The following is a 19201-nucleotide window of genomic DNA, read 5'->3' on the forward strand; positions in this document are numbered from 1 at the left end:
AAATAATAGTTAATTTTAAATAGTAGTTGTCCTCTTTGTATAATGGAGTAAGACATAGGCCCAGGCTATGTCAGAGTGCATTGCGCATGACTGCTCAATTTCTGGATTAGTTAGATCATTGTCATTGATGATGAGAGAGAGGAAAATAGGCAGAACCCTCCGGAAGAAGTCACTTCAAAACTGTAAAACATACATGTTTTGCTGTCGGAAGATTTCCAAGTTTTGTTTCACCATGGAATTATAGCGTATTTATCGCTGTGCTTGTTATTTTCAACGATGTCTAAGACAAAGATGCGTTTGAACGAGCGCAATGTCGCCTATTTCGCCTCATGTAATTCCCCTATTGACAAGGAAGGCATATTGAACAAGAGAGGCGAATCGAGTCGTTTTCACAGGCGATATTTTGTTTTGAAGGGCAATTTATTATTCTACTTCGACAAGAAAGGTGATAAAGAACCAATTGGATTAATCATTTTAGAAGGATGCAGGATAGAACTGGCAGACATGGATGATAACAATATGTTCCAAATATCATTCCCTGGAGAAGGCGTTAGGTCATACGCTTTGGGTGCGAATTCACAAGATGAAATGGAGTCTTGGATGAAAGTTTTATCTTGTGCTAGTTATGAGTATATGAAAGCTATGGTTATTGAATTACAAAGGCAACTTGATGAACTATCTCATAATGACAGCAATATTGCTGCGGCTCGACAGTCGCATCGTTACAGCCAATACACTCCATCTCGGCAAGACAACGATAGTGTAAATGGTGCACGACTTTCTGATGTTCATAGTCACAGCACAGGTAGTCTGGATGAAATACGAGACAATCCAATGCCACTCCCAGGTAGCTCAGCTGTGAGCATTTACGATAAAGGAAAAACGGAATCGCTCGCACATACAGGTGCACCCCGAAGGAGTCCATTTCATAGCAACAGAAATTCTGAACCGGAGCCTGTCTGTGGTCCGTCACGTTATAATAATCCAGCATACGATATATGGAACCCGATAGATGATGATGGACCTGTTAGCGATACATTATCTTCAAGCACGTCAAGCTCACGTGATTCTGAGTACGAGGAACTTCCGGACGGTAGAACAAGACCAGTCTCGTATGAAAACGTTCCTGTTGTAGACATACCCCAACCACGCGCCACTAGTCGATTAAGCAGTGCAACATCGATGATAAAAAAGAATAATCCATTTTCTCGATCAGCACCCCCAACAGTGACGCGACCCCAACAAACTGTATATATAGATGGTGAAAAGAGAGCACGCTCATTTGCAGAATTACATCAAGATTTTGGTGTATTCATAGTTCGTATGGTGAATGAAAGCCGACACAAGCGAACACTTGATGCTAAAAATAGTAATGATTCTGCATGACAACTTAATAACTAAAAAAATGATAATTAGTGACAGTATTTGACGCTGCTGGACAATTGACAATTTTGTATACAGTAATTGTACTGCCTCCATTAATAATTCATAATAAAAATGTGACTAAATATTATTAAGCACCAAAACAACTTGCCAACAATCGTAGTAGATATTTTAAACAGTTGTATAATAACTAAAAACCAGAACTATAAAAGAAATGGTAAGATTTTACAAAAAGAAGTATTTTAATATTGAGTGCGAAATTGTTCAGGACAGGATATTTATTTCTTAGTTCAGTGGGATCAGTGTTAAAGCTTATTGTGACAGAAGAAATTGAAACAGTCACCAGCTAGTTCATTTTGGGCTATGTAACTAACACCAAGGAGGTTAACCTCCTTGCTAACACACAGCATGTTGAAGTATGAGTGAATTGGGCATTTATTGAAAGTGAGAAGAATCTTGAATTTCAGTCTCTGATTGACAGTAAGCCAATTGATGATGATTATTATGAAGTAAGAATGAATTTTAGCCAGAATGAGAACTTTCATTGTGTGGACAAATAAAGCCACACTTTTGTCATTTTTCAGAGTTACTGTCCAAAGTTGGACACCTTTAGCAAATTTACGAGTAAGCCAAAGAGAAGAGAGTTTCAGAATTGATTGTAAATGATTGCAATGGATGAAAAAGATGCAGGTAGCAGAAGATCCTGATTATTGGTAATTCCCAAGATCGCATCTTTAGATTTTTCACTCTCAAAATATCTCTGTTTTGTTTTGTTAAAGGTACTCTTTTTATGCTGGTAAAGATACATGATAACTTTAATTGGTTTAGCAACTGATGTGTGATTACAATCAGCAATATTGTAAACATTGTTTTAATGATACTGATAGTAACTTTATCAGACATACCATTGCTTGTGGACTAGTACCAGCTAAAATATTTTATGCAATTGGCATTTTATCTGCTGTGTGCTGAAATTATCTTAGGGTTTTTTGGCAAGCCTAAATATAATATGATTGTTGAGGCGAGACTTTTTTTGTAGGGCTGTCTTGTTTATGAAACCCGCTGCCCGCCAATAATTATTTCAAATAAAAATTAAATTAAATTTTTGGCCAATTAGCGCACCCGCCGTCATGAAAAATGAAAATTTCAGAAAAAATTTAATTTTTCTTTATTTTTATTATGCCTGCTACTGCCTTGAAATCTCCAAAAATATAATATGTAAATTTCTTCCTAAATATATAAATTTGAAGTGCTAACCATCCCAATATTATCACTGTTTACATTCAGCAATCAACAATCTGAGAAAAGATAAGTTCGCGAAACAAAGTACAAAAAAATCTTGCCTGAACAGTGAGAATATATTTTAATGTAGACAGGGTTAATTAAATATACTGTACTGTACACCTCTACAATTTTTATTGAACTTTGAACTGATACTTAATGCATTATTCTTTCAAAATAATTTTGGAGAAAAAAAACCTTGATTGGATCCAGTGTTAATAATCACATGTTTAGTATAATTGTTTTGCATGCTTTTTAAATAGAATTATCTGCTTGGATACAAAATATAATTGATATTAATTACCAATAATTAATTTTTATAATCCGACAACTAACAAAAATATATAAGATGTATTGTAGCATGTTTAACTTATTATAAAAAAAAAAAATCTGCATTTTTCAATTTGTGGATTAAATTTTAAATTTTCCAAATTCTTTTGTCAAGCCTTCTAAGCTGCAACACGTGACTAATCCTAATACCAACAATGTGTAAAACTTAGTTATCAGGTATCAATGAAATATTGGATTTTATTGGTTCAAACGTGATGCTTAATGGACGTTTAAGTATATTATATTTCAGGAATTGTACTTCTGTTCTACTAAGTAGTAGAAAAGTACAACACTGCACCCAGTACAAAGTGATTGCAACTAAAAATGAAATCTGATAAAACAGGATACAGACATATATACAGTAACTGTAGTGTTTACAGTACACTTAACAAGTTTTTGTCTAGTTTAACTTTGAACTGTATATCATAGGCAACTTCAAATTCTCACTTCCTCTCACATCAGTGCTAAAAACAAGGCATTGTCATCAATTACCATTGCAGCCTATCAGCTTTCTTAGTTGTCTGCTGAAATAACCACCAAAGATTACTGTATACCTTCCTCTAGCCTTCATTGATAATCACATCCGAAATACACTAAGTGCCAGAAAGAGCCACTTGTAGTTGACAACTTGATATTAATGCTGGCCAGGTATTTACCATGCATGCAGTACATTACTGTATTGCACTTATTACATATTATTGGAGTGTTAAAATGGTACCATAGGCCTGTCTGAACATTAGCATTTTTCTGTAAGGAAATTAGAAAGTTTTATAGCATCCAGATGATATAAGCATCAAGGTATATTTGATAATATATACTTTTGATTAAATGTTGCGAGGTTTATTAAAAATAGAATGGTCTAATATGCACCGCAGTGCTTCTTAACCAAGGGCAATGCTGTCATGATTCTCATATTTTTGGTCGTGAACAATAGTTGGGTCTCTGTGGCATATTACACAGGATTGAACAGCAGTATTCAGCATTTTTCTAAGATTAAAAACAAATTATTTGTTTCTAATGGCTGTCTAAATTCAATATACATCTGTCTTTAGAACTGACTAGCTTCTTATCCTTTGGATAATTATATTTACTGAAAAAGAAAGTGAAAATAAGTAAAGGGTAATTTGATTTCCAGTCGGAAGTGTCATCATTATGGTTGCCACAGCAACCCTTCACACTTTTATTACTTGAATTCAAGATTAGATTTTTAGGTAAAAAGGTTATAATTTTGTTGTATGGCAGACCAGTTCAAGTTTCTCTCTAGAAAAGAGCAAATATTACTTGAAACTTTTAAACATGATTATAAACAGATGATGATTGCTGAGCTTTTGGTTTTATGTGAATAACAAACATGTGACCAAAGATTTTTTTTTGTAACTGGAGTAATTTTACTTTCTGTGTTTACAGGTACAGACACAATTGTTATTGTTTTTTTTTATACCTGTACATACACAACTCCTAGGCCTTTTAAAGTATAAATGGAAAAAAAAAATCAGTATGGGGATAATTTTTAGTTAAAAAATAGATTTTCAGTCATATATGTATAAGTGGACAACTACAGACTATTGGTTAATGGGCCTTTCTGGTGTGTCAATCAAACTTATCTGACCAACCAGAAGAGGGGGAATATGCATGTGTCTTAAAAACAAGTGTATGCTCATGTTTTTACACTGTCATTTTGTCGGACCTTAAGGATATTACATTATTATTATTATTACTATTCATTGTTTAAAATAGGTAAGATTTTGAAACTTTCAAAATTTGTTGAAAAATACTTTTTTGATATTGTGAAATTGTAATATAAAATTTATTTTCTACTATAAAAATAAAATATCCATCCAAATGCCTATGTGAGTGATATGTGTCATATCTAATTATAATTTACCAGGCATAATACTGTAATTTTGATTTTCGTGTGCGCTACACATCTCGGAGCTGCAGTCAGTACCATTTAAAACGTTCAAAGATGGTTGAACTTCCTCACAAAAATTTCAACTGATTGGGATATCCTGACATTTTGTTCAAGATCATGTGTAATGTCGAGCGTCAATCAATCGTCTATTTATAAGATGCACATGTCTGTCTATGGAAGATTTTTGCAGTGATCTATCTCAAATTACTTTGCCAGAAATTATAGAAAACAAAATGAAAATGTTAAGATATACTGTCTGTGATGCAGTTGCTGTCATGAGCTAAAAACATGAAAAAAGTGTTCTGTTACTTTGTTATTTCAGTAGCTTTCAATTCAAAATTCAAATCAATATGAAAAAAACTTAACGTGACAATCAACAGATGTATAATAATACCACTTATATTAGCTGCTAAACAGTTTTGTAGTTTCATGTCTGTAAATCAGAGAGAACTTAGCTGTTTCGATGGGTATTTTATCGAAGTACAGTATTATACAAATACAATTCTGGATTTGTGAAATAATTCTAAAACCAACTGCAAGAATGCCATTGTATTGCAACAGATATATTTACTTGCATGGTAGGAGTAAATCCCTGTTTTGCCATTAAATTTTATAATTTGTGTGCACACCCCCCCCCCCCCTTTGAAAAATTCTGGATCCGCCCCTGAAGCAAACTGATTTATTCAAAATTGATGCCTACTGTACTTATGAAGAATACAGAGTAAAAATTTAACCCATAGTAATATTTTAGAGTGCTTGTTTCTAAGATATTAACTTTGCAATCACTGGAAATAGACACCAGTTTGGGAATAGGTATTGATTGGAATGACAAACCTTTGTTGCAAAAGATCCCACAGGAAACGTATATCAAATACATCTATAAATTTCAGGAAGTGTAATAGAGGTGACCTTTGTTCTTGGTTATGTAAACCAGACTATAAAATAATTATGCAAAATCACTGTCCAGAAAATTCAGGAAACATTTTGTTGATTTATTTTCATTTTAAATAAGTTTAAACACGCGCTTCAGTAACGGACTAATACAGAAAGTATCAGCAATGGGGATTTCCTTTTACAAACAATTGTTGTTATTATTTATCCTTTCTTTCACTAACTGGTTTGTTGAATGGGCATCAGCACTATTACAGTAAAAGGACAGTAAAAACTTTGTAATTGCCATACATATCACAATCAGAAAAATAGAAGAGCATTAATACATAAAATATTCTGATTCCAGAAGCAGCTTAGCTGAGTTGGCTAAACTGGCGGTGGCAACAGTGTGCATGCATTGAACTGTAGAGATCAGTGGTGGCTCTGGGATATACTTTCTGGGGGAGGGGGCTAAGCTGTCCAACAGCAAGTTATGATAGCACGCCATCTTTTGGATGTGACGTCCAAGCTGTTGGTCAATATGGCCCAGGTACATGTTAAACAATGTAATATACTTTTCGGCAAAGCATAAAGGATTGTTGTCTGGTGTACTGCTCAACCACCACTTCGGACATACTGAATTATCTTTGGTGTATTTTACACCAAAAACAACCATACTCCTGCTCTGTTATGCAAGTGTCTTTAAAATGTTCAGGATTAATTGAACAGAATATATGTAGTAATAAGTGTAGTATTATTATTGTGTATTTCCTTATATATTATTCACTAAAAATAAATCAAATAATTAAGCACATACTGTTAAAATGATTTATTGTTCAATAAATACATTTGGAAAAAAACACAGGATATTTTCCCAGAATATTTCTACAATGAGTTATCGTGATACAAATCCTAAATCTTTTTTAATGCATTCTTGAACTCTATATATTATAAAGGTTGATTGGGCATGCAATATGAATGGCAACCTAGTATTAAACTGAAAGTATTTCATAATATTGCATGCTACACATGAATAAAGGACTAAGACAAAGGATTTGGTATTTATTAGTATTTTAAAACCATTTTATGTATTACAAGGGGAGAGGGGTAGGAAAATGAAAAAAGCAGGGGACAGAAAACTACTTTAAAATCAATTACACTGCAGACTATGATGCTGTTTTTCATAAGTGCGGAATAAGAACAAGTATATATAAAGAGAAGTATGCATGCCTCAACATGAATAGCTATATTTATGTTGGTTAAAAATTAATATTGCATTACAAACACGATGTACAGTAATAACATAGTACAGAGCACATAATCATGATCATCATTAGCAGATGATGAAAGAAACTGATTTGGTCAAATAACAATTCACAAACATTATTTGGCTTAGAATGACCACACTTAAACACAGATTAATGTAGTCATAATATCAGCATCCCTAATTTGGTTAATTAGATATTTCTGTGAAGCATCTACAAAAATATATTGTCTAAAGGCAAGAACAATGAAATTACAAGGACCATTATGCACATACAGTATAACTCGATCAACACTGCAATTTAACACCAAATTCCCAAGATATTGGGTAGGGGGTTCTGGGTTGCAAAGCTTGAGCATCCAAAAATTGAAAAAATCTAATGCCTTTTAACTATGGGTTTTAGCACTGTAGCTACCATCATACCAACCAAAATATATGGAGATGGGGGTCAATTGGCATTGAAACCTAGAATTAGATCTATAGTTGAAAAGAAAACCAAATTTATGACCCTGAAAAAGAAAAATATGTTCTAATTACACAAAAAATAATATGCTGAGTTTGTATCATAAATTTTAATCTATATAATCAGTCCTTGGATATTCACAAATTAAAACACATTTAACTTTATTATGTAACCCAGCTAAACCCGAACACTGAATCAATCAAAAAATGACTTTAGCATCACATTCCTTCAGCTTACATTTACAGCTGGGACTAAGCTAGTTCAGCTTATTTCATATTTGCATGCAACTACTCAAGAATACAGGGTTATACAAAATGAGTTAAAATGTTTAAAATATATATATTTTAAATAAATGAATATAATACATCTTTTTTTGATTAAAATGTTAATTTGAATGTCATAATGAATCTGGTTTACTACCTTAGACACTAATACAGCATACAGTATCAATCTAGCCAAGATGCTGAGTTGGAGTATATTAGTAGTTTACCTGGGAATATCTGGGAAGGCATTGTGAGTAGGTTGAAGGACATACTGGGTAGAGAGGTTAGATATTAGTGTATTATTCTTTGTATAAAAGCATTGCTGGTAGTCTAAATTGCATCTTTCATAGACATGTCATTGTTTGCAAGAATGTCTTATTCTGAAAGTAAAAAAAAAATCTATTACATTAATGAAAATGGTTTCTTTGTCTAACTTGTTGGACCGTCCCTGTCGACAAACTTTTGTTGCATAAAATAAAGGTAAATGCGTAGGGGAATAACCCATAACCTGCAGCGTCATTGTGCTGAATTGCATATAGGTGTGGCCCGTGACTACTGTAGCAACCATAGAGAGGTGCTTAGTTCATTCCATGAATGGAGCTGAAATGAACCATAGCGTCACAGTAACTATTACTCTTCGGAAAGATGCAATGGCTTCTTTAAAGTGCACACAAGCAAGATGTGTACAGCTAAACTTGCCTAAGTCGAATCCAAAATGGCATTGAGAAAATTGTTTGACTTGGAAAAAATTTGACTTATAGATCGTTAATTAATGGAAAACACAACAATTTGCCATGTAAAATAAAAATAATTTGAGTTAAGCGAGGAGCGGCTTGAATCAGCACTGACGTTAGTTAAGGCGCCCCTGCCTTACCACTCTGCCACTTGACTATCCCAAGGACTAAAAGAATTACGGTTATTCTTGCTAGTATCATGTAGTTTTGCAGATTAAAACAGCACAACTGAAAGACCCAGATAGGGTATTCTTGACAGCCTTAAAAATGACTGTCATTTCTTTGCCCAGGATGTTCTTATAAAAGCTGATTGGCTGAGCGGTTAAGTCAGGGCACCGCAAACTTCAGCTCTAATATCGGCGCTGGTTCGAACAGCTCACTCGCATTTGGCTCGTGTGCACTTTAAAGAACCCAGTACATCCTTCGAGAAGAGTAGGGGTTTCCCGGTGTACTGGTCCATTAAGTCCCCTGTTGTTAAATGGATATGCCACGTAGGATAATGATTATGTTCACTTATTGGCATATCCTTGGCACTTGTGCCTAAAGAAATGAAATCACCATTTTCTAGGCCTGGTGGTCTTATGATACACTACATGACAAAATTATCTGATCAAACTAACAGTTTCTTTTTTAAATGTCTATTGCAAGCCAGACAATGCTCTAGCACTGCATAAAGCCCTGTGCAGATTGTCAAATTTAATGTGACAAATTTGTGTAAATTGTCACAATTGTCATGATGATGTCATATTGCATCATTTATGGACAAATCACAGGTACTTGTCAGTCACATCAAATTTGACAGTGTGGACACAGCTTAAAGCCCTGTACAGACTGTCAAATTTTATTTGACAAAAATATTAGACATGCCTAATGGGCATGACATCATCACATCATGACCATATATAGGCACATCATGACTATATATGGGCATACAACAGTTTTTTGTCGAAGAAAATGTGATAATGTGGACAGAGTTTTAGAAAAAGTCTGATCAAACACTGCCAGTTCAGACTGACAGACAAAAACTTAACCAGTATCTTGTAAATTGCACAAAATATACTATGTTTTTCACTAATAATATTCTAAATAATATTTTTTATTCTTTTTACTATTATAATTATAATAATTATCAAAGCCAGTATTAGTATCAATCAATCAATCTATAAGGCCATTATAGAATAACAAACAATAAAAATATAAATACCCAATTTACCATCTGAATTTTTCAATTTAATATAACTAAAGAAGTAATTATAATATAATAATACTATTCCTCCATTCTAGCTATCCTTTTGTTCGTTGTTACCATTTGCTTGTTCAATAGCCTTGTTTCCTAGTGTTTTTTTTGTTCCTCTAAATAAGTTCTCCTCATTAGTCGATCTTTGTGCCTGTGTATTCCCTCTCCTAGTGGATGTAAAATATAACTACAGGTACCTCCTTATTATTTGTTCAGGTCCTACAATCAAATTATTATAATGACCAATACATTATCCAGGCTATGGTTTTCTCTGTGGAAATAAAGTACTTCTTAATTTTCAACTTAACTGGCACCTTAATGTCTACAACCATGATCATTGACCATGAAGTTTAATAAAATATATTTAAATACAACTGAATACAACAAATACATCTTAATACTTTTTCATACACAACATGCAGTACTGTTAAACCTAGCAATCAGAACATACCTACAGCCTGGCAATTCAATCCAGACCAACATAGTTTTTGAAACACAACCTTTTACAAGAAGCTAGCCGGGTTAATCTTCCACGTCACCACAAATCCCCTGTCGTCAGATGCTATGCATTTGCCAAACCAACTAAAGTAATTGTGATTGTAGTCGCTACTATTGTGGTCTAAATTTACAATTTTCAGCATCCTAAATCACAACATTTCTCCCGCTTGACCTCACAGACAGGGACTTCACCCTGACCAGACTCTATAGGCAGCCCCTTCTTCAGAACACCTGTTGAAGTTGTCGGAACCCCTGTCAGTAACTTTCTGAAGCCAATACTTCCCCCTCACAAGAACCATGGTTGGGTTATTCTTTGAAGTACACTATACACAAAATACCATCCACCATCACTTATATGACCAATAAAGGCTTAAAAAACACCAATATTAGCTCAGCTTAGTTGGTCAAAGAACAACCCAATTTCTTGGCCCTTCAAGGCATTTCAAAGCACCACCAATTTCTAGACCTAGGTGGCCTTACGATACACCTCCTAGGGAAATAACATCAAAGCACACATCACAGACTCTCACTGGTTTGGTCAATTCATACTTAACGATGGGAACCATCTTCGACGAACACTTGGCGCACAAGACACGACCGCAGTGACGGCTGAAAATAAATATGAATCCATTTGAGATAACACTCCTTTTATGTCCACCTTAATGCTTTTTAGCATTAAAGATTGTGACCTATGTGTATATTTGTGTTAAACTGAGTACAAACTGTGCTGACAATCAAAAAAAAAAAAGTGTTTAATGACAATTTGCTCTCTGCCTTAGACAATCAGAAGACAGTATTAGTATCAACAAGTGCTCAACCAACACACAACCATTGTATGATGTAATATGTTGCCTGGATTTACTGGGCGTTACTGAATGCCCTACTTTGAGTATTCTTGTTTCACAATCAAAATTATTGATGGACTGTATGATTATATAACAATACAGGTCTACCTCCATTTAAAGACCACCTCCTATTAAAGATGACTTTTCTGTGGTTCCAAATTAACAAATTTCTTTAATATTCTAATTAGAGACCACAGCTGCTAAAGACCATGGAAATCCCAGTCCCAAAAGGGTTTTTAATTGGAGGAACACCTGTACTTACATTTTTCTTAAGTTAATGATATTTGATTTGCCCTTTAATTCTTAAAGCTTACCAGTGATGTTTTCTTGTTTTAATTCCAAACTTAGCTTGACACTCCTGACAAACTTCACTCTCTGACCAAGTTGGCTCCTTTGATAACATGTCTACATAAAAAAAAGAAGAAAAGATCATATCAAACTTCATTTATTTGTTATCAGTCCTGTAGTTACACCGCATCTTTGTCACCTCCATATAATCATTTCAATGTCAATTAATTTCAATTAAAGTAAAAAAATTAAGCTGTTATTAAAAAATGAACACTATAATAAGTATGTAAACAAAGAGAAAACTTCGGTGTTTTATCAGCACATGAAAGAGGAGCACGGAGGAGAAATGAAGGAGTTAACGGTCAAAATCTTATATTATGCAAGAAACCGACATAATATAAAGGAACAGTGGTATGATGTCATCAGTTATTTACCATACACATGAATAACCACTACTCCGTATAGTGTTATTTAACATGTTATGCGGAAACGGAGATGAACCGATTGGTTCAGACGACGACCGGACTACGCCTGAAGAGGGTCCAGACAAACCAAAAATTTGCGTCACATAGTGTAAGTGTTGAATGTATATATATATATATATGCTTATATATGTTTTTACACTGCTGTCAGTACACCATACTTTGGGTCGAAATGGCTCCATTTCGTGTTAAATCTTGTATAAAAAATGATACCTTTGACTGAATTAAAGCTATTGGAATGGTAATATTAAAACATCTTTTAACAAGGATTCAAGTCTCCCTGAAATGGGGATGGCCTCCCGCAAGCAAATAACCTATCTCCTGCAAATTCATAACATACTACTCTATTATCAATTGCCTCATGCAAGTCAGTGCCAATCGGTGTCACCATGCGCAGCAAAATAAAATGGTTTAAGAAAGCTCATTTAACCAGATTTCCTGGCAGGGACTTCTTGCAACTTGGGACCCCTGTGTTAATTGGCAAGAACAAATTTTTTTTATCAATGTCTGAGGTCAAGAGAGAGAAATATTATCATTTTTTTCAGTTGATACAAATGAAAGAATTTTTTTTTTCAATTTAATATTTGATGTAGGTGGCAGCATATATTTAATACGATCTGGAAATATTTATGCAAGAATCTGATTGTAAACCAATTAACAAGTTTTGAATATGATTTCATTTGCTCCAGATAGATCATGCCCTTTTTCAAAATCATCCCTCAAAAGTCACCAGAATTTAGGCGACATTTTTTTTATACCTTGTTTTGCGAACTTATTTTTTAAAAGATCATCAGAGCAGGGAGGAACAAAGATAATATTTTTGCCAAAAACATTGAGAGACGGAGGAGAAAATAAAAAGAAAATTCCAGGGTCTAATTTCTGTCACAGTATAGGAATTCTTCTCACGGCGAAAAACAACTCCACTCTCTAAGCCCAATGATACTTAGTTTATGTAGAGCATCATGTGTGTATGTTTGCCTTGTGTTATTAAAAAGTGTTGAAGGACCCAAATGGAAAGCAACATCTGACACTGATTGGGTTTCACCTTTATTAAAGGTGACAAAAAATGTAAAGAGACTCTATTGTAATTTGTGCTGCACATAAAAATGGCGTTATTATTATTATTATTATTATTATTATTATTATTATTATTATTATTATTATCCTTTATGATGTTATTATGACTTTATTATTATTATTTGTTAAAAAGATTCAATACTTACCAAGCATTCTAAAAAGAAGCTGCTTAGTGGCGACTGGAACATTGAATATTGACTGTCCTTGTTTGTTCAGAGTCCCCAGACTAGCTCCTGATCGAACAATTGTCCTGCATAACCCACTGTTACCATTCTGGTATGCCAGCATCAACACTACAACAGAGAATTATATATACACAAATTTAAGTTGATACATAGAATGATGGGACATTACTTTTACTGTTTAGTAGCCGTCTTTTTCGGAAGATACATGGCCACCATTGACGAGATCTGTTGACAAAATTACTGCTGGTGTTTACTTTGAGAGCAAAGATTTTCCATTATGCTATAATAATACACAAATGTATTTCAGCTATCTTATGAGATAATCTGATTACAATGTCAACATGATAAATCACTTAGTTTGAGTAGATCAAATTTACAATAATTAAAGAATTGAATTCGCATAATGGAGACAAGTGCATTTGTGATGTCATGACATAATTGTATGCCCCTGGCAATACATTATGAGAGTAGTGCAATTTATTATTAAATTTAATAATTTACAGTATTCTGTCTGTTTATATTAAATTGGCTGAACCTGTATGAGGGCTCTTTTTATGAGCTTACTGTTAGAGCAACCATCTTGAAACACTGTAGAATAAATAAAATACAGTAATAAAGAAAATTAATGTAATCTAAAACATAAAATCCATGATTGAAATTTCTGTAAAAGAATTTATTACCTGTATTGCCATCCGCATTCTGTTTCTCCACAGGATAAGCAGGCATGCACTCTTTAAATAGATCAAAAATGGCCGCCGCATTATCCCTGCCATATTGCCCTAATATGTGCATTGGTGTCTGTGACCTACGAAAACAATGGATTTACACATGAATAGTAGTAGAGGAAGAAAAAAAAATGTAATAATTAACTGGAGAAAAAAATTCTTGGACATATTATTAATTTATTATTTTTGAAGAAACTGAAAGTAGCAAAAACTATGAACCATTTAATTAACTTAAAGTCACCTTTACTGCAGATAAACCCAATAAAATGTGTTTAAAAAATATATTAATAATAGTAATGTAGATTTTACAATTTTTATAATTTCTTTATTTTGAAATGAAAAAAAACCCCAATTTTATCTTGAATATATTCCATGCTGTTTACAACTGTCAAAGATATTGTTTACATTATAGGAAGTCCCTATATTACTTCCTTCAGTTTCTTTCAAGAAATTGCATTGCTCAATTAATCCTACATTTGTAAGGCAAAGTAAATATTTAATGTTGTTATTATTTTTTTCACTTTCCCATCTTTGTGTAGTTTGTCTTCTACCGCTTACTTTTCCATTTTAACCATTTATTCTGGTTTTGTTTTTTTCTGTTCTTAAAAGTGCATAGAGACAAATGTTATATGCTCCATATGCAAGTGCACAGCCATTGACCATATTACAGTAATTTAAATCCACCTTTTTGTTAATATCAATATAGTAAATCATACTTCACTTTTAGGTAATTTGAAATTTGTTTTGTGTGTGTGTGTGTGGGGATTTGTGGTGTTTTTGTGCATTTATTCTACAAAGTTTTATAGGGCTTTATTGATGCTCTGTATTTCGGAGCAGCAGCAATAGAGGGCATCTATGATACGTAAAACTACTGTATTTTTTACTTGGCCTAACCATAAAGTTTATATTGTATCTCATACTATATCACTGAATGTCACTTATAATAGTCAAACAATTTCCCTGAAAGTTTGCATCTCTTGAAGACAAAATATTTACGTAAGTGCTGCACGATGGAAAAAAAATAAATGGCAAAGGTTGGTCATTAATATGTCAAGCTTCATCCAACACCGGCATCTTCACTCTATTTACAATTCACCTGATTGTCTTAATCATCAAGTAATGACGACATCATTCCACTATGTGACCTGTATGCTAATTTATACAGAATTATTTTGTAACTTAAATGCCAAAGGCATGTAGGGAATACAAGTCATAATTATATTAGTTAAAGCTGGGCAATATTTAAAGTAAAACAGCCTACATACCAAATATGGCCTATATACAGAATATATATGTCAATAAATACCCATAATGTCATTGCTCTAATTAGGCTTATATAAGCCATAAGGCGTAAATACCCTTAAGGCTTAAATACCCACAAGGCCTATATAACAAGTTGTATACGATGAACTAATGGTAATAAGGCCTAAATACGTGTGAATCCTACATACATATTAGGCCCACGGTATATACTAATGTCATCAATCATATACATATTGTAAGCAATATTTGGGGAATGCTGCACTCACTTCAAATTTACAGCTTCTGCGTTGATTGATGATTCAGTTAGAAGTATCCTGATGCAATTTAAATTCCCATGATACACGGCTGTGTGAAGTGCTACAGAAAGAACAAAAGAGTTTTATAGTAATATTGATACATTTCATTTCCTTTTATGATAGTATTATGATATAATGGATAGTGATGTGTTTATTAACAAGGAAATCTTGAATTGTACTAAACTGTTGATTAAAAGTTTTTAAATATGTTGAACTTTAACAAACTGAAATATTTTATAACTAGTTCATTGCAAAAATTTGATAATTAACTTAGTTCTCCATTATCATATTTTTATGTTGTTTTTCATTCTTTCTGTCTTTTGTATGCATCAAGGTTCTAATTTATTGTGTTGCGATGTATGTTTTTCCCATTTTCTGGAGGTTGTATGAAACAAATTGAATAAACAATATCTATATTTTTAAATAGAAATTCTGAATAACATTGTATACAATTAAATAAAGGAGTTTACCATTATTTCCTTGAAGATCCAGAGCATCTACATTGATGCCATTATCAATGAGTACACTACATAAGCTAGGTTGATCTGCTTCGCAAGCCATATGCAACGATGTCTGCTTATTACTGTTTAGATCATTCACTTGTGCTCCAGCAAGCAACTAAAAAAACAATACGAAAATACTGTGAAGTGCTAAAAATTAGTGGTTTTGATACAGATGAAATAAATAATCAACAATGGTGGCAGGGTACTTCATCCTTAACTTGTCTTATTTTTTGAACATATATATGAACAATTGCTTTTTAGCTTTTTATCATTATCATTATCATTGCAAGTATAAACAGGCCTTTATCAAGGATAAAATCGTTATCGTTATTTTAATCTCTATTACCACAACCATACATCATCATGATTGCCTTTGCAATTGTCTGCATTTCAACAATAACTACCACAATAATCTAAAAAATTTTAATAGTTTATAATAAATTTAATATATTTCAAATGCAAATCATATTTACAACAAAAATGATCCATAAAATGACCATATGAAAGCAAACAGGGACCACTGAACCGGAAAGCCCATATGAACAACTTCATCATAAATGGTATCAAGATAAATAAATAAATATTACGATTAGTACTAAAAATTAGTCAATAAACAATGACGAAAAAGTATAGTTGTACTATCCGTAGATAACAACGCTAACAAATAAGTTATAATTGAATTTTCTTGAAGAAACCATTTAAATTATATATTTGTACTAATAAAAATAACAATGTACTAAAGCCAAGAGAGAATAAGTTTTGTCATCACCTATCATTATCTATCTTTATTAGCATTCTGTTATTACGAACTTTAAAAATTGTCGTCATCTTTGTTACAATCATCTCCATTATTGTCGTTTTGAAGACTGTCATTGTGGTCATCAACATCACATGTACTATTGTTTGTTTGTTTGTAGTATTTAAATACATAAATAGAAAATTTTATAGAAAAAAAATTAAATTTTATAACCACAATTAAATATATTTATTATATTCATAGCATATTACACAATTATTAAATTTACAATTTCATGATATTCATAAAAATTTTGTTTAAAAAAAATTAATTTTAGTAGAAAAATAAATATAAAAAAGAATCATAAGGTAACAAATAAAAAATAATAAATAAATAATTCTAAAAATGCACATGTGGTAATGGCACTGAACAATTATGAAAAATGCATTTTTCACTATTAACTGCCTCTTACTTACCAAATTGCGTACAATGATTTCAGATCCAGCAAGTACCGCCAGTTGTAGTGGAGAGTAAGCAGAATGGTCCTGTACTCGTGAATTCACATTGGCCCGTATGCTGATTAGGAACAACACGCTCTCAATATCAGACTGCTGCACAGCAACGTGCAAGAAATTCCTACCTTTGTTATCAACCTGAAATACAATTGCAATAAATAATGCTAATGGAATTTTTACACCAAACAATTATACTGCTCAATATTATCAATTATATTTTATGTAATATTCTTGTTGACTTTGGGTTTTGCTGGATTGAGTTATGGAGAGATTAATTTTGCTTGACTTGTGTAAGTCAGCAAGTAGAAGAAAATTGTACTTTAAAAGAATCATCTCTGAATTGTATTGTTGCTGCTACTTGCTTTGGTCTCTTCTCCTGCCCATGGCGTATCCAAAGGGGATCATGCTCCCAAAAGAAATTTTTGTTTAGCTTTGCGTCTTACCTGCTCTGCTGCCCTTGGCTCCCTGTCCAATATAGCCTGCGCTGCTTTGTTGTTTTTATGCGTCATTGCTGCTGCAAAGGGTGTCAGTCCAGACTTGTCTCTCAACGTCAGATCCAGCAAGGGGTGCGACATTAGCAGGCCAATGATGATTGGATGCTGGTTGCTGATAGCGATATGAAGAGGGGTCTGGCCATCAGCATCCTATTGAAAAATCATGATTAAAATTTATATTATCAATAACAGTGAAGGACAAAAAGTGTATAGTATTTATCATGATACTAGTACCCTGGAATTGGAAGGAATAAGCTAAAGCTCCAATTCATGTTTATAAACATATGGTGCTTGCCATCCCAAAACCAGCATTAGTGACTAAGACAAGAAAATTGATTTTTAATATATTCATATTCTCCACAGTGTAAGCTTTAAAACGATAGATCATTTACTGGAATCCACTTATTAAAGATCAAACTTACGAGTAGTATTAGACTTCTCTGTATTAAAGTATACATTACTGCCACATTTTTATGCTAATTATTCAGTTTAATATTTAGCAACAGTACAATGGTTTTGGGCTGCCAAGACTCATATGTGGCAAAGACAAGCCAAACCAGTCACTCGTCACAAATCGTGTTTCAGAGAAAATGGCCAAAACATGCTGGAATGTCAAATTTTTTAAAATCTATTTTATTGCACTAAACTAACCTTTATATAACTACACATCATTCTATGTTGTTATTTTCCCCATTTTCAATGTTAAAACAACACTTTTTAAGGATTTAAAGATAGTTTCTGCATGAGAAATGCCTGAAATCATAAACTTTAAAGGCTGATTTCTCATATATTGTTCTTTAAACAGCTGTGTGGTTAAACGCTTGTAACTTCATAAGGAAATGTCCGATTTGAATGATTTTTTTTACCATTTTATAGCTGTTATTTTACTCTCTAACACTGTATTAATAACTCAAAATCGATTTTTGCGACGAGTGACTGGTTTGGCTTGTCTTTGCCACATATATGATTACTGTTTGTGTAACTGACACTGTAAATGTGACAAATCACAAGATTACTTTAGTAGCCACATCAAATAAATAAAGCATCCGTGCTTCAACTCGCTTCTCTATCCTTACCCCTCATCTTCATGCCGTATAAGGCCATTCAAAGAAGTCTAATTCAAGGTAGAATGTAATAACAAGAAAGCAATTTGATTATAAAGCCTACATGAAAAGATTAACTTTGATTACCTTAGCATTAACATCGACTTGGAACTCGACCAAGCATTGAACAACTTCTTCAAGACCCCACTGACAGGCTTGATGAAGAGGTCCCTGGCCATCTGCACACACGTCAGCCCCTTCACCATTGGGACCAGGTCTGCGTGGACTATTCACATCACACTGACTGCAGGGTAAAAGCACAATAATTCATTATTCTTCAAAAATAACTTCCAGTACATTTTCTCTCCTGAAATTATTTATATAATTCTTTTTCAAATCTCCAATAAAGTTTTGACAACCTGCCTCAGAATAAATTGTTTATTGTTTGTAAAGCATGTCTATGTAATGACAGAAAATAACCATCCACCAATGTGTATATATTTTATAACAAAAT

At 33.1% G+C, this 19201-nt stretch overlaps 2 protein-coding genes across 3 annotated transcripts in view; one reads left to right on the forward strand and one right to left on the reverse strand.

The window, feature by feature from the left end:
• Positions 1-99: 99 nt before the first annotated feature.
• Positions 100-4841, forward strand: LOC117104349. The gene has a single exon (XM_033245171.1). The coding sequence runs from the start codon at positions 277-279 to the stop codon at positions 1384-1386; it is 1110 nt and encodes a 369-aa protein (XP_033101062.1). The 5' UTR covers positions 100-276; the 3' UTR covers positions 1387-4841.
• Positions 4842-6590: 1749 nt separating this feature from the next.
• Positions 6591-19201, reverse strand: part of LOC117104350 (rabankyrin-5-like) — a 37075-nt gene continuing 24464 nt past the window's right edge. For both annotated transcript variants that reach the window (XM_033245173.1, XM_033245172.1), the window contains exons 16-24: positions 18835-18991; positions 17594-17794; positions 17112-17288; positions 15867-16014; positions 15367-15457; positions 13793-13917; positions 13074-13220; positions 11395-11485; positions 6591-10844 (exon numbers count right to left, since the gene is read on the reverse strand). In XM_033245173.1, coding sequence (XP_033101064.1) covers positions 10712-10844; positions 11395-11485; positions 13074-13220; positions 13793-13917; positions 15367-15457; positions 15867-16014; positions 17112-17288; positions 17594-17794; positions 18835-18991 — 1270 coding nt within the window. In that variant the 3' untranslated portion in view covers positions 6591-10711. The remainder of the gene's footprint in view (positions 10845-11394; positions 11486-13073; positions 13221-13792; positions 13918-15366; positions 15458-15866; positions 16015-17111; positions 17289-17593; positions 17795-18834; positions 18992-19201) is intronic.

The sequence above is a fragment of the Anneissia japonica genome, unplaced genomic scaffold, assembly GCF_011630105.1.
Source record: "Anneissia japonica isolate Jap-2015-1 unplaced genomic scaffold, ASM1163010v1 scaffold4536_len1192065_cov207, whole genome shotgun sequence".
NCBI classification, from domain to species: Eukaryota; Metazoa; Echinodermata; class Crinoidea; order Comatulida; family Comatulidae; genus Anneissia; species Anneissia japonica.